The sequence below is a fragment of the Podarcis filfolensis genome, assembly GCF_964270895.1.
Source record: "Podarcis filfolensis genome assembly, chromosome: 1".
NCBI classification, from domain to species: domain Eukaryota; kingdom Metazoa; phylum Chordata; class Lepidosauria; order Squamata; family Lacertidae; genus Podarcis; species Podarcis filfolensis.
Window position 1 is genome coordinate 94920351 of NC_139604.1, and position 15478 is coordinate 94935828.

Genomic DNA, 15478 nt, shown 5'->3' on the forward strand with positions numbered 1-15478 from the left:
GCATAACATTGTCAGAATGGCTGTAGGTAATATTATATTGCAATTCCAGAAGGATTTGTGTGTCATTGGAAAAGACATTCCATAAAATGTGATCTTAGATAAAAACATCTTTGTACTTTGAATGCTCAAAAATGATGGATGCTTGTCATTTTGCCTCCTGGGCAGAGTTGCATTAAGTACTTTAACATAAGTTAAAGGCCAGTTATAAATGCTCTTACACCTCAGGACAGAGAGGATTAACTTTAGTTATTTTATGCGGTCACAGTGCCTCCTACTGCTTTTGACAGCAAAATGTGAGCAGATTTTGATACAAGGGTCAGTCAAAAAGGAGTTGTTTGAGTTCTCAAGATGTTTTAGAAAAATTAAAACAGCTTTTGCAAGCCAAGCCCATAGCTGAAAATTTCCTGGACACAGCCGGAATACGACAGTGTCCGGAGGAAAATCGCTGAAATTTCCATTATTAATTTTTTTGAATTTTGCCATTCAACAACTTTTGTGTCTGGGTTTTCACTTTTTGAAATCTTAGGCAATTTTAAGATATGCAGTATTTATTTTATTTGTATACCGCCCTATACCCATGGTTCACAACATAACATTACAGTAGAAAAAACCACATATATAATAATAATAATAAATTAAATAAGACATTCCACCGAATGTGCAGCCATCAGGTGTAGTTCCACCCCCGTCTCCATCCATTTCCTTCGACAAGGGGAGGGAATGGCTGGAAAACCTTCCAAGAAAGTCCAGCATTTCGAAGGACAGACCTAGAAAACATTATGCTTCTCATACTGAGTTTTTTGAAACCGAAGGAGATGCGCTTGAACGTCAGTCTAATATCCAGAGATGCCTTTGGAGAAGATGCTGCGCTTTCTCAGTGCCGGATTTACGTATAAGGTAAACAAGCTATAGCTAAGGGCCCCACTCTCTTGGGGGCCCCAAAAAAATTTAAAGGGGAAAAAAGTGGATGTACATTTCCAAAACATAAGATAAAAAACAAATAAAATAAAACCTACATACAGCAACAGTGGCAAATGGCTTTAGATACCTATTAGGTTCATAAATTACCATATAGCATATATTCAAAACAAAAAACAGCGAAAATTTGTTGTTGACAAAGGACAGCTGGACATATAAAGGGCCCCATTACCTTCAGTAGCTTAGGGCCTCATCAAACCTAAATCCGGCCCTCACCCTCCCTTACCGAGCCTATAATTGACAGGTTCGCGGGTCGCTCCGTTTGAAACCCCTGCTTGCTCCTCCGGAGATAAATCCAGGGGACGGCGGAGCAGTACCGCTTGCAGCCGAGCGGGGGCAGCAGCGAGCCAGATAGTGGGGCGGGGTTTCCCCTCTAGCCGCACCGAGCGCTGCGTCCTCCGTGGCGGCGAGAAGCACTTCCGTTTCCGGGCCGCTCCTTCGCTCCGCGGAATTGTGACGGGGCTCTTGCAGGCGCCGAGCGAGCGAGCAAAGGAGCCGGCTATGGTGCTGCTGGAGAGCGAGCAGGTGCCGCGGCCTCGCGTTTTCCTGGGTCCCTTGGCCCTGAGTTGGGGGTCGCGGGCCGGGTAGGCAGAGCCGGGGCGGGTCCACCCACCCGTTTTCTGTGCTTGGCCGCCTCAGGGGGGACGGGGGGCGGCATGGCAGTTCCTGAACGTGGCAGTGCCTCTCGTGAGGATTCCGGTGCAGAGATCCTGGCTCGCTTTAATGAACCCCCGAGTTGCGTTACCCTCGCTTAGTTAAAGCAAGATCCATTCATTTCTCAGGCGTATCGCCCCTGGTTTCTTAAACGAAGACCAGCCAGGATTCCCACCTTTTGGGGGCTGGGGGGGGGAGGGATTTATCAGCCCTGATAAATTGCTGCTTTGTGAAGGTGGGGATAGAGACCCAAAAATTCAGGCATTGCATTAGGATGGCATCACTGGAAACTGCAATAAGGAAATAAAGAAAACAAGGGTTGTTTCCCAGCTCTTGATTGTGTTAAGAATTCCATAAACGTCATTCATCCGCGATTGTTCTTAATCAGAAAACGGGTTTCTCGTTTGCAGTTTCTGACGGAGCTTACAAGATTGTTTCAAAAATGTAGGAGCACAGGCAGCGTCTATATCACGCTAAAGAAATGTAAGTATTATGTTAACTATTTCAGCAGTTGTGCATGGTGGATATGCCAGTACTTTGTTTTTCAATATCGCCCCTAAAAAAAAAAAAAAAGCGTCATGACGTGAGCCAGTTTGTACTGCAGTTGTTAGCATAAATGAAGTAATGCTGAAATGGGCATGTATGAGAACTGAAAAATGTGTGGTTAGTCAGAGAAAACCCTTATCTGTAGCTCTCAGCTTCTTTAATACATGCTTTATTTTTGCTAGATTGAGGAAATTCTAAATGCGGGACTGGGAGGTGCAGAGCAGTGAGTACACTGTCACATCCTACGTCCTGCCAACTCAGAAGGGAGGGAGCAGGTGGCACAGCTGATCAGGTCCCTAACATAGATTCAAAGTCTCCAGTGCCCTATCCAGAACAACCTGTTCTGAGCTTTTGTAGAATGCCCTCAGCAGGAAAAGTGCCTGCAGAAGTGCCCTGTAGTTTGGGCATCCACTACGGTAGAGCTCCCACCCTAAGTGCAGGTCTCTGCCAGCCAAGTCTACAAAGAAGCAACCACACTTTTACTCTATAGCCTGCTCCATCCCAGAGTTAGGAGCAGAGAACAGTAGACGGGGCTATAAAATTGGTGAGATCCTCTTTTAGCACAGTACAGTGGTACCTCGGGTTAAGAACTTAATTCATTCTGGAGGTCCGTTCTTAACCTGAAACTGTTCTTCACCTGAAGCACCACTTTAGCTAATGGGGCCTCCCACCGCCGCCACGCCGCCGGAGCATGATTTCTGTTCTCATCCTGAAGTAAAGTTCTTAACCTGAGGTAATATTTCTGGGTTAGTGGAGTCTGTAACCTGAAGCGTATGTAACCCAAGGTACCACTGTAAATACAAAACCTCAACTCGCAGCTGTTTGCACATTGGAGCCCCAAAGCAAAGCCAAATAAAATCTTTAAAGACTTTTAGGAAAAAAAACCATTCTGGTCTGAGCAACCATATTGGGGGGGAGGTACCCAAGAAAGAACTAAGGGGTTGCTGTGGAGTCGTTGGAAGAATTAATGTGGCAGTAGCGATCTTTTTGAGCAGTCCGTTGCTGCCACTTCTGAGCTGATTCCTACCCTCCACTCCATGCCTGAATCATTAAAAACTAGGCTAGGTTGGCCATACCTTCCCTTATTCCTCAGTGTTTGCTTTTAAGCCAGATATTTGAGGGACTCATAGTGGGATTGGGGGATGAGATGACTGTTTGTTTGCATCTAACCGTAGCCATTGTACACTTTAAAAAACCACAAACACGTTTGTGTCCAATTTAAACATAGCAACGCTATTGTTTCTCAGCTTCCACATTCAGAATTCTCCTAATCTTCGACACAAACTTCAAAGCTGTAAAAGTACAAACCTGCATTTCAGCGTTCTTTTGCCACCATTGGATGTTGTATATGTATACATGTTTAATGCTTCTGTTTAATATAGATGATGGTCGGACAAGACCCATCCCACGAAAGGGCCATATTGAGGGCTTTGAACCTGTAGACAACAAATGTCTTCTTAGAGCAACAGATGGGAAGAAAAAGATAAGCACAGTGGTAGGTACTAGGTAGGCTTCACTCAGTTGGGTCCTAACATGACTGAAGATAAATGGAAATTTCTTTTTAGTGTGGGCAAGAAATTACTTGCCAATTGTCACAAATTAATTTTGTTTAATCAACCTTATTTTAAGTGTTTATATGTAGATTCAGTATGTTCATCCTTGAGACTATATGGTTCCACTGTCATAAGGATTAAAGTGCAGTTCCTAAAAATCTTAATTCCATTGGCAAGGAGGGTCACAAAATTAGCAGTTGGTAGAGTCCTTTGTTGCTAGGTTACCTGGAAACAAAAGAACAGCAGCAAAACACAATAAATAGGAATGCCATTTGCTTGCAACATTGATTAGTGCAATTCTTTCCAAGGCACTGCATATATAATCATCAAAAAGAGAGAATTTAGCCAATGGCAGTTTAAAATTTGAGACTTGCTTTAAAAATTCATTTGGGAAGTCTTTTTTTCAGTTCCATAACCTTTCAAGTTGCTATCTGAAGCTCTTTGAGAAGCAATTGTCCCCGTTTCCCCAAAGCTCAATTCATGGCATTAAACCACAAAGTTGCTCTAACCCTTATTAGACTATAATTTGATTTATTCAGCTGAAAGCGGTGGTCACTGGGACTAGTTCTTGAAGAGGTTGTTGACATTATATCTTGTAATTTTTAAAATAACATATGACTAATTTTTTTATAGGTGAGTTCAAAGGAAGTCAACAAATTCCAGATGGTAAGTGTATACCGGATTCACTTCCATTTCAGAACATTTTATGGATTAACTTCAAATTACAAAATCAATAAATGAAGTGCGGCACTCTGAGAAAGATGGGCACTTCTAACTACAATATTTTAATTCTGCAAATGAATTGCTACTGTTTGTAATCCTTCTATGGAATTTGAATGCATTCTCTGAAATGTTTTGATTGTTTTGGTTGCAGGCTTATTCAAATTTGCTCAGAGCTAACATGGACGGTTTAAAGAAAAAAGACAAGAAAAGCAAAAATAAGAAAAGCAAAGCAACACAGTGACAATACAGAATGTTTCTACCCCTACAGTGGATCTGAATTCTAGCATGTAAACAGTTTTTTCTTTATGTTGTTACTTAACTTTTGACCTTACTTCTGGTGGATAGCCAGAATCTAGACATCTTAAATTGAAAACACTCTTTGGATTGTGATATGTGGGATAGAACCACAATACATATATTGTAGATGCTGTTGGATTTTGTATCTGCTCTGAGGTGTTGGGCTGAGTGGTTGGTTGTTGGGGAGAACCCATCTTTTGGGTGAAATAGTACAAAAATAAAGGATTAATATTTGAAATCATCTTATACTGAAACTTTCTGTCTGTCTTTAAGACTGATCAAATGAGGCCTAGTGTACAACAAAAGTTGCAATAGAAATGAAACTAGATAAAAATTTGCTTTGGTGTTTCTCTTATTAACAGCTTCAAGGTTTTTTTATGATTGGAGTTAAGTTGGAGGTCAACACCTTTGTGAGCCACAAGAATTTGACAAGAAATTGTGCTGCAATCTGCATTGAAAACTTGACTTTAAATAGTTTATGACTCCTGTTCTAAATCACTTTTAGTATGCTTGTGTTTAACATCCTTTTTCAGTATTTGTACTGCAGTGACAGATACTTTTGCATTGACAGAACTCCTGTGCAGCATGGTGCAAGGCAATTAAGTTAAATTTATTTTGTTGCTTAATTGTGGTGTGGCAAGTAAGATTTAGATTGTGCATTGCTGGAATGATCTTCAGGTAATAATGGTAGAATATTAACTATAGCCAGTGCTGCTAGCTTCTTGAAGAACAATGAATCCAAATTTAAGATGCATAAATGACTTAAAGGTAAAGGGACCCCTGACCATTAGATCCAGTTGTGACCGACTCTGGGGTTGCAGCACTCATCTCGCTTTATTGGCCGAGGGAGCCGGCGTACAGCTTCCGGGTCATGTGGCCAGCATGACTAAGCCACTTCTGGCGAACCAGAGCAGTGCACGGAAACGCCGTTTACCTTCCCGCTGGAGCGGTTAAGGAACAGTAAAACTTTCTTCCTTCAATTAGATGAAACTATTAGCAGGAGTCATTCTTAAGAACATGTACCTATTGCAAGAGAGGCTGTACTGAACTATCCTTGTATAAAGTACATTCCATTACAGTCAGTATTACGGGTTTCTAATTGTACTTACACATAGGTTGGATGTGTACAGGAAACACAATAGGAAACCTACATTGTATTTGAGACTGCTGGATTTAAAATGGATGAACTTGGGTCACAGTTGTTAGTATGACTCTTCTCTCAGCAAGCTAGATCTAGATTGCTTAGCAGTCCTTATGGTGTCAATTGGGCAGCTAACCGGCAGTCCTCCAGATGTTGGATTCCAAACCTCATGGCCAACCTCATAGGGATACTCTAAATGTTACCTTGTTAGCCCTGATCTATCCCCAATGAATACTCCCATTTACAGTAGCGGATTTTTGCCAACAGAATGAGATAGACAGTGCTTAGAGGGCAGGTTCCTTACTGGGCTGTATAGGAAATTTTTGGCAAAATTGGAACTTGTGGCCTCTGCTGCTTGCTCTCTGCAGTAATTGAGGGCCACTCTCTTCACCCTTCAAGTTCAGGGCCAGCAGTAGTGGCAAGTAGAAAGCAATTTAGATCCTAATAAGGGGGAGGGTTTTCTGCCACTATAGATTGCAGCCATGTGCTCGTGATGAATGAGAAGACTCCTTCAGACAAGGAAGGGGGGTTGTTGAGATTCTAGGGCTTGGTGCTATGGATACTAAAACTCTTGTTTAAGTCACTAGTTGAATCTTCCACCCACTGCTTTGCTTGATACAATGACAGCAGTACAGCAAGATAATCAAACAGGACTTTATAAAAAAAAAGGCTACTGTACAATACATTCTGGAAAGATTTACAGCTTTAAAGGAGGTAAAGGAAGTATGGCACAGGAGCTAAATCCTTAATACTTCAAAAGTTGTCCCGACACAGTCCCTGTACGAAATGTGCGCAAAACATTTCTTCACATTCGCGTGATTGGAAGCATGTATTGGTTCCAAGTAGTATTCCAGTTCATTCTCTTTGAACATTCAGTACTAAAATATAATTTTGTAATAGTCATCTCTGTAGGTGTAGAGGATAAGCACAGGCACTCTGCAAGAAAGAAAAAGGCAGAACATTTAAAGTATTACTCCCAGTCATTTAGAATATTCAATAGCTTGGATAATCCGCTCTTACAAGAGAAAGTAGACACCTTAATTTCACTGGCTGACAAACACTCTATTCCTTCAAATACTGACCACAGGGTATTGAATGAATTATGTTCATATACAGCAGCCACTCTTATGGATGAAGGTTCTACGCTGCACTTTTATTTCCTTCCTGTCAAATCATCATACTGGCGTTGGGTATAAGGGAAGAGGAAGTCCTGATGCTAATGTTGGGATACAGCCCAATGGTTTAACAAGCCAAGCAACTGTTGTTTGTTGTAAACCAGGATTCCTGGTTCACACAAAACAGTAAGCTGAGATTTTTTGAAGCCACAAGTAAACTGCAGAAGTCCTCTTTCTGGTCCTGTGGCAGGGAGGAATAGGAGAGGACCCTGTGAACTGAATGAGCCTTTATCTGACTATCCCTATCGGTGTGGCATATTGCCTGACCCTTAATGAAATTTGCAAAATGACTTGTAGGTTTCCATATGAGAATTCCACGCCATTTAATCATGCTTACAAGTATGCTTACCTTTTTTTCATTTTAATATTGTGGATTTCATCGCAAATTAGTTCAATGTATCTTTGTTTCGGCAATCGTGACATCAGCTGTTTGACAGTTGAATAGAAGGTTTGTTCATCTGCATCACACTGAGAAGAGGAAATAGTAATTAACTGGCAAATATTTTATTGTGGAGTAGGAATGGTGTGCAATACGCTGAGCACCTAATATGTTGGTATGATAGTGTGCACTGTGTTGAGAATGTCAGCTTGATTGTTGTCATTAGCTCTTCCCGCAGTGTAGTGTATATAAAAGTCCTGGTCTGTTTTGACAGGAAACTTGGAAAGGGGGAGATTGGGTTGTGGGGACAGTTATACATAACCTTTCTGTAGATGTTTGGCTCTAAGTGGGCATAAATTCTACAGAGGGAAATATTGCTTTCCTTGCTGTACCTGACAAGTGGGAATTTCAAGCCTATTTAAGTTAGCATGGGCTTTCATTAAGAACTAGACAGTCATAGTTTTTTTTTACCTCTAATGATAAAAAGTGCATTATAGATTCCTTTGGCAGATCCACCTGCAGGAAAAACAAAAATTAAATCAATGTAAGTTTGGAATATGTATGAAAAGCAAGTTGCATTTGAGTTAATCCACTTTGAACTTCTCAAATCTTTCATCTAAATTTGAAATTCTAAAGACTGCATGGCCTTGGAAATAAAATTAAATTGGAAAGGGGAAATGGGAATAATAACTTGAACACTTTGTTCCTCTGTTTTCCCCTAAATTTATTTATTGCATTTATATCTCATCTTTTTCTCCCAAGGAGCTCAAGGTGGCATACATTTAATTTCCACAACAAAGTTACTTACTGCTAAAATTTCAACTTCACTTTTCTGTTGCAGAGCAGCAATGCAGGTCTGGAGTTTGGTTTGTACCTGGAAATTACATTTGGTTTTAAAGATGCACATACAGACAAAGCTGATGATTCCTTTTCATATCAAAACAAAAACAAGCAATCCTGTTGAACTGTATACAGTCGTACCTCTACTTACGTATCCCTCTGGATACAGAATCTTCGGGTTACAGCCATGGCAAACCCGGAATTTTATACTTCCTGGTTTCACCGTGCGCATGCGCAGAAGCGCTCAAATGCGCCATGTGTGTGTGCAGAAGCACGCCTATATTTATGTAATTTTTGGGGTGCGAACAGACCCTTGGAACGAATTAAGCTTGTATCTGGAGGGTTCACTGTACTCTCAAGCCAAGTCTCTCTCACTGAACTGTGCTACATGTTACAGTGTTTTCCAGAAGCATCAACATAAAAATCCACATGTATATCAAACATCCAACAGCCAGGTGTGCAGGGGGTTTAACTGCATATCCACTTGCACGTCCACCCACACAATGCATTCTACAAATTAGATTGTTTAAAGTGTTCAAAGGGCTGGGTATAAATCCTTAAAATAAAAACAGCTCCCCCTTGTGTGCAAATATTATTGGCTCTGTCCTGAAAAAGCCTTCCAAACAACTCCATTCACTAGGATGGTGAGCGGCAATGTGAATTGCACGCCTCTCATAATCATGGATATTTTGATGCACACATGCCTCTGTATTTATTCTTCAAAACAATATAAAAGCAAAGAAGATTCAACAGACTTAAGTTGTCAGTATTGCTTCTTAATCACATTCGCAAGTTGGGAAATAACGTGAAGCACCTTGCTGGCAACCTATTTAGCAACAGAACCCTGAAGAGAAACCACAATCCAAGATGGAGTTCAGTATGCTTAAGCCGGCTGAAATGATGAAGCTTAAGGGCTATGTATTAGTTTGAAGCTAGGCATTTTAAGACAACTAGCAGCCTGGCAGGCAAGGTTTCATGTGGCAAATTTCAGCCATGTGCACTTGCTTTCCATGCAGATGGTCTTCGGTTTAATCCCTGGCATCTCCAGGCAGGGCTGGGAAATGTTCATGTCTGAAACTGGAGAGACTCTGCTAGTAAATGTAGACGTGAGATGGGGAACCTCTGCCCCTTCAGATGTTGCTGTACTCCAGCTCCTCTCAGCCCCACAGAGCATGGTCGATTGTCAAGAATTATGGGAACTGGAGTCTCAACAACTTTTGGAAGTCATATCCTGGTGTAAGCAGTACTGAGCCTGTCTGACTTGTGAAGGTCTGATTTGGGGCAAGTCAGCTTCCTATCTTCTTTTCTGTGTCCCTGACACATACGACGTTTGTGGTGAGACCTCACTGCTTCGGAAACATTGTGATGTAGCTACTAAAAGGAGAGCTGCATTCATGATACCTGAACTTCATAGCGCCGCCTGGCACTTGCAGACAACTTCTCTGATGGTACAATGCAGACATTTGGTACCACTACAGTTCCATGTGGCTCAGACAAACCTAAGATGATTCAAAATATTTAGTTAGAAACACCTCTCTTACACATGCACACTTAAAAGAGACTAAAAAGCTATATAACAAGTCTTCATGTTTTATGTCCTTGAAAGCATTTTTAATGCTAGCCTGCACTGAACTATTGTAGTTTCTTGCAACTACAAGAATAGTTGTGTGTGTGAATGCACACATAAACAACTAGGTTTCACTTTTAGATGAGACTTCATATCTGCCCTTCAGCAAGAGGTCCCAGGGTGGTTACAACAATTTATATATACAATATTAAAATCAGTGAAAACAAATTGCAGTTGAAAGAGCAGGGTAGGTCCTGAAATATATATAATTTAGGTGCCAAAGAACTGCATTTTCCACAGAAGAACTTGCTAAAATATAAAACTAGTTGTGTTCAATATACAATTAATGTGCAGCATCTGCTGTAACGTACATGATCTGTGCAATGAACACTACTAAATTAATATATAGTCTAACCGTTAGTATATACCTATGTATAAAGTACATACCTGAAGTATTAGAAAATGATCCTTTTAGATTTGGTGCCGGCAGATTATCAGAAATTTCCCTAAAACAAAAACAGAGCAAGCAGGTTGCTCAAAACATTTGCTATTATGAACTGCTTTCTTCAACATTACATAAAAGTAAGACATTTTGAACAATGGAACAATCCTTCCTCAGATTTGCTGGCTAGAAAGGGTTAGGAGCAACTAGCTTCACTGGTGGAGGGGGGTGTCTCCTACTACATCTCTGAATAGGTCTGCAGACGAAGATCTGCTACTGGAAGTTCTTTTGGTGGTGGTAAGGCCCCAAATAGGGCATTCAAGGGGGTGACAGGCAGTCTTTGATCCACTGGATCTCTAGATTCATGAGAGATGTCTGATGACTGCCTAGCTTTGCAACACCTGGGATAGAGGGAGGAACCAATCGTGCAGGGTTGAAAAACTAAGGAACTGGAGGGGGACCAAAGTATGGCCCTGGCTAATGTGAGCCAGAATTGCTCTGGAAGTGGCAGTTCAGATGCCCCTTCCACATGATCGCCAATTTAGGTAATAAATCAAAAGGTGATGTGATAAATTGTTATGTTGTTCAACACATGACAACTTCTGTATTTTACTCCAAACAATATGCACTTATTTATCCTGAGCTGTTTGCAAAATCAACAAGGAAGGCTGCTGTTCAATGAGCTGCACCAGAGCCTAACAACACTGCTGGAAGGGTTATGCCTGTGACTGTCTAAAACAAACAAACAAACAAACACATATAATCAAAATGTGGTATTTGTGGCCTTGTGTTTTGAAATGATTTTGCATTTGATTGTTATTGTAACAGTGTACTGATTTGCGTTTTTGTTCTGTTGTGAGCCACCTTGGAACACATTTATATGGAAAAGTGGCATACAAATTTTACTCCTACTCCTACTGCAATTAGTGTCTTATTTCCCCAAGTTACTATGCATTATAGCTACCTGTTGCTTCTTTCGTCACAGAATTTGGTCCTCAGTTTCTGAGCCAGATGATCTACTAGATCAGATTCCAAAATCCTTTTCTCTGTCTGCCTTTCCTTCTCAAACGATTTCACCTACAAAAATGCAAAACAGGTGTTTGATTCCCCTTTGTATTACTCCCATCCAGACACTGACCAGATTTAAGCATCATCAGCGAAGTGGCTCTCAGACAACGCTGTGCAAAAGAGCGCCGCAACATTTGGGAGTGTGAGGAAACAGGGCAGGAAAAACAGGCAAAGAAAAGCAGAAGGGGAAAGATGCAACTCAGGCACTTTTTACCTTTACATGATTTCCTTCTTTATCAGAAACGAGGGCCACGTAGGTGATCCCGGAACACCTGCAATATTCCTGCAGTTCCTCCTGGGACTGAAACGATCACAAATTACACAAAAAATAAAGATTAGATTTCACAGCACCGAATGTTTTCTGGATAGACACACAGAAAGGCAGTGTGGCTGAGAATGATGCACTTGAACTGAGGGTTCAAATCCCTCCCTTCCCACAAAGCTTGCTTGGGCCAGTCACTCTCATTCAGCTTGATCTACTTCACAGAGTTGCCGTGGGGATAAGGGCGGGGAGGGGAGGAGGGATAATTTTGCACCCCTCTAAGTTCTCAGGGAAGAATGGAAATATTTTTTTAAATGTAATAAATATAATCCATACCAGGCAAAAGTATCAAGTTTTCTCTGCTTGGGCAAACTTGAGGAGTGCTCATACAAGATATGTTGTTGAGCTTTATAAGCTTTCAACAATTTTAAAGTGAGACCCAAGGGGTGGGATTCAACTACAGTGGTACCTCAGGTTAAGTACTTAATTCGTTCTGGAGGTCCGTTCTTAACCTGAAACTGTTCTTAACCTGAAGCACCACTTTAGCTAATGGGGCCTCCTGCTGCAGTGCCGCCACCGCACAATTTCTGTTCTCATCCTGAAGCAAAGTTCTTAACCCGAGGTAATATTTCTGGGTTAGCAGAGTATGTAACCTGAAGCGTATGTAACCTGAGGTACCACTGTAAATCCTTGTACGGGTGGAACAAGTTACACAACAGGAGTCGCTCCCTCAACCATCCCCAAATCTGTTCCAGGGGGCCAGAACAAATCAAGGGTGGGGGGGGGGGGTTCCTGCTGTGCAGCTGGAAGTTATTGAATGCTATGATGAATATATTAGGCGATTTACCTGGGACCAGTCGTACATGATTTCAGCTGCAATTCCTGCAGCCCAGAGCTTCTGAACAATATTGAGAGCTCTTGCCATTGACGTTTGGCCAACACTAACGACTAACAGGTCGCAAGAGCTCACTGTAATCTGGAAGAAAAGGAAGGGGGGGGGGAGGACCAAATGATCAGAATCCTTGAGGAACTGCCCCACCACTGTTTTTGAAACAATTAAGTCAGAATGGCAGTGAACTTTGCTTTTGATAGAGATAAAGCAGTACAAGCTGCTAAATAATGGCCATATTATTGGTTAATAATCATAATTATTTGGACATCTTGGAAGGTGCACAGGCTGGGGGCAAACAACAATTTGGAGAAGCCGACAGACTTTTTGGAAACAGAGAGTTAACTGTTTTCTCCTCCAAAAAAAAGAAAAAAAAAAGAAGAAGTTTACATGCATTTCTACGTTACACAGTTGGAAGCATCCGGGTATTACCGTATTTTTCGCCCTATAGGATGCACTTTTCCCCCTCCAAAAATGAAGGGGAAATCTGTGTGTGTCCTATGGGGCGAATGCAGGCTTTCGCTGAAGCTTGGAGAGCGAGAGGGGTCGGTGCCCACCGACCCCTCTCGCTCTCCAGGCTTCAGGAAGCTATCACCAAGCCTGGGGAGCCCGTGGGGGTTCCCGCAGGGCTCCCTAGGCTGCGGATAGCAGCCTGCTGCCCGGAGCGTGGGGCGCGCTGAAGCCATGGCTGGGGGGGGGTTCCTTTATTCCCCCCCAAAAAAGTAGGTGCGTCCTATGGGCTGGTGCGTCCTATAGGGCGAAAAATACGGTAGTTCCACCCTCACCATTTGCATGGCCCCAATTACAGCAATGAAAAACTTAAATGAAACAAGCATTACCAGTCTTAAGACTATTTGCTATATTTTCATGTAATTGATAATGTTTGAGAGACATCAACACTTTTACAGCTTTGTTATTCTTTGCTGAGTTTACATTTAAATGATTTCAAAAATGTAATGAAGCGGAATGCAAACGTACAGGCTCTTCCATACTCAAAACTGCTGAGCTTATTCTGTCTATAGCTATGCTGACTCCAACTGCTGAAGGAACTGGACCAACTGCTTGTGGGCCTCTGAACTGTGGAATCTGAGAAGAGAAAAAGCAGAGGTATACTAGAAAAGTATCAATCACAGCTTAAACTTATAAGCACAAATTTATAAGCACTCACCAAATGATCATATCTTCCCCCAGCAGCGAGAATGTCAGTAACTATCCTGTGTCTGCGTTTAATATATGCAATAAACTGAAAAATAATTCCATTGTGTTGCTGTATTTTATAAACCAGCCCCAAATTTATGGATACCTGCAAGATAAAATGTTGAGTTTATGTTGTCATCTTAGACTTAAGGCAACTGCAGTAAGCAGAAATAGTACAAATGTTCAAATTAACAAGCATGTAAAGTTATTTCAGGTACTAAAATGAGAATTGAAATTCCCTAAGGAAGGCAGCAGTGATCCTAAACAGTATCTATCCCCTCCTGCCTGGCTTTTCACAGGGTGGGGTGTGCAAGAGCTATTGTTATCCAGCTGTCTCAAGCTTATTCTCTGCACTGGTGTACGACTGGTCATTTTCAATTAATGACCTAAGTAAACTGGTCAGATCTCCCACCCCCTTTAAAGTAAAAGCCCCCCAATACTACATATTGTAATTTTTTTACATGTTGCGCACTTAAGGTGACTAGCTTCAGTAGGTGCTTTCTTTATGGCAATTAAATCCGGAAGATCTGTTGCGATTCATCAGTGGCCTGACACATAAGAAATACTGTTCTAACCCATTTATTTTGGCTTTTAAAAAACTCTTACAAACCTGAATTTTTATGCCAAGTTTCTTTAGCAGACCCACTGTTTCCTCAAGCTCTTTCATGCCTAGTTTCACCAGCGAGGTGGCCCCCGTCTTTTGCTTCAATATTGTGTTTAACAATGGCATCAGATCTTGCAACTCCCCTTTCTGTTCAATGAATTTGTACAGCTGAGCAAGCTGAAAGGCAAGAGATGGGTATAAATAAATCGCATATGTAGGAATTGCTACGTGCTGGTTGGAACTAAAGGCACAAGAGCAGAAAGCCCTATCAGCAAAACAAACTGGCAAACAAAGCAGCTGTTTTAAACCGGGACTATGTGAGTTCTAAATGGAGCCGCAGCCAGTATCCTGAACCAACATTTTGTACCAGTTGAAGTTTCTGCATCATCTTCAAGGGCAGCGCCATCGAGAGTGTGTTGCAACAACCTATTTTGGGAGTTACCAGAGCATAGAGTACAATGGACAAGTCATCTCCACCCCAAAGTAGCCAAAGCTGGTGAATCAGCTTGAGCTGGAAAGAGGCACTCCTGAGCTTCCAGTGACCATGCTGGAGCATATCTGCTTTTCATGATTCAGCTTCCAATTTACTGGCCTACTTCCAGCTCACTGCTGCCTCCAAGCACTGAGCTTGCACTTTAGTGCCCTTTCCCGATTTAGATAGAAAAATGGGTGTGATCTTCATATTGGCAACAGTTCCCAGTGGTTTCAGTATGTTTAAATACTGTCTGTTTCCAATAGATAAATCTCAGCTAACTTAAATATAAAATACATGCGGATCAATGCCAACCAATGTAAAAGACAGTATTGGGAGAGAGTAGCTATGCCCTGCCTGTTATAAATGGGAAGAAGGAGAATATAAAAATAGAGGTTAAGTAAAATGCTCATGGAAGTATTTGCATACTCTCTTGAACCTCCACAGTACTATGAAAGAAAACTGAACATATTGCTTTTAATGTTTAACCACTCTTGAGAATCTCTCAGGGCTCAAGTGTGGGGTATAAATGTATCTATACATCAAAAACAACACACACACATAACCAAGGCATTTTTTATATTACTTACACTGTTTGATGATAGAGAAATGTTGCAGAACTTGGCTTCTACTTCTCTTTTAGTTAATTTTTCAGTCTGCAGCAAAATAAATGATCAACATACAAGCTGTT

The 15478-nt window shown here is 41.5% G+C and overlaps 2 protein-coding genes across 2 annotated transcripts in view; one reads left to right on the plus strand and one right to left on the minus strand.

Moving 5' to 3' along the window:
• The first annotated feature begins 1346 nt into the window (after positions 1-1346).
• SRP14 (signal recognition particle 14) lies at positions 1347-4992 on the plus strand. Its single transcript, XM_083621921.1, has 5 exons — positions 1347-1503; positions 2043-2115; positions 3561-3673; positions 4365-4397; positions 4606-4992. Exons 1-5 carry the CDS (start codon positions 1480-1482, stop codon positions 4693-4695), a joined length of 333 nt encoding a protein of 110 aa, XP_083478047.1. The 5' UTR covers positions 1347-1479; the 3' UTR covers positions 4696-4992.
• Positions 4993-6532: 1540 nt separating this feature from the next.
• The window catches only part of EIF2AK4 (eukaryotic translation initiation factor 2 alpha kinase 4), a 46462-nt gene continuing 37516 nt past the window's right edge, over positions 6533-15478 (minus strand). Inside the window, exons 27-39 of the mRNA XM_083609959.1 lie at positions 15378-15443; positions 14322-14492; positions 13683-13817; positions 13493-13600; positions 12473-12601; positions 11578-11664; positions 11260-11372; positions 10301-10359; positions 9688-9785; positions 8255-8320; positions 7918-7962; positions 7417-7535; positions 6533-6828 (exon numbers count right to left, since the gene is read on the minus strand). Coding sequence (XP_083466085.1) covers positions 6771-6828; positions 7417-7535; positions 7918-7962; positions 8255-8320; positions 9688-9785; positions 10301-10359; positions 11260-11372; positions 11578-11664; positions 12473-12601; positions 13493-13600; positions 13683-13817; positions 14322-14492; positions 15378-15443 — 1254 coding nt within the window. The 3' untranslated portion in view covers positions 6533-6770. The remainder of the gene's footprint in view (positions 6829-7416; positions 7536-7917; positions 7963-8254; positions 8321-9687; positions 9786-10300; positions 10360-11259; positions 11373-11577; positions 11665-12472; positions 12602-13492; positions 13601-13682; positions 13818-14321; positions 14493-15377; positions 15444-15478) is intronic.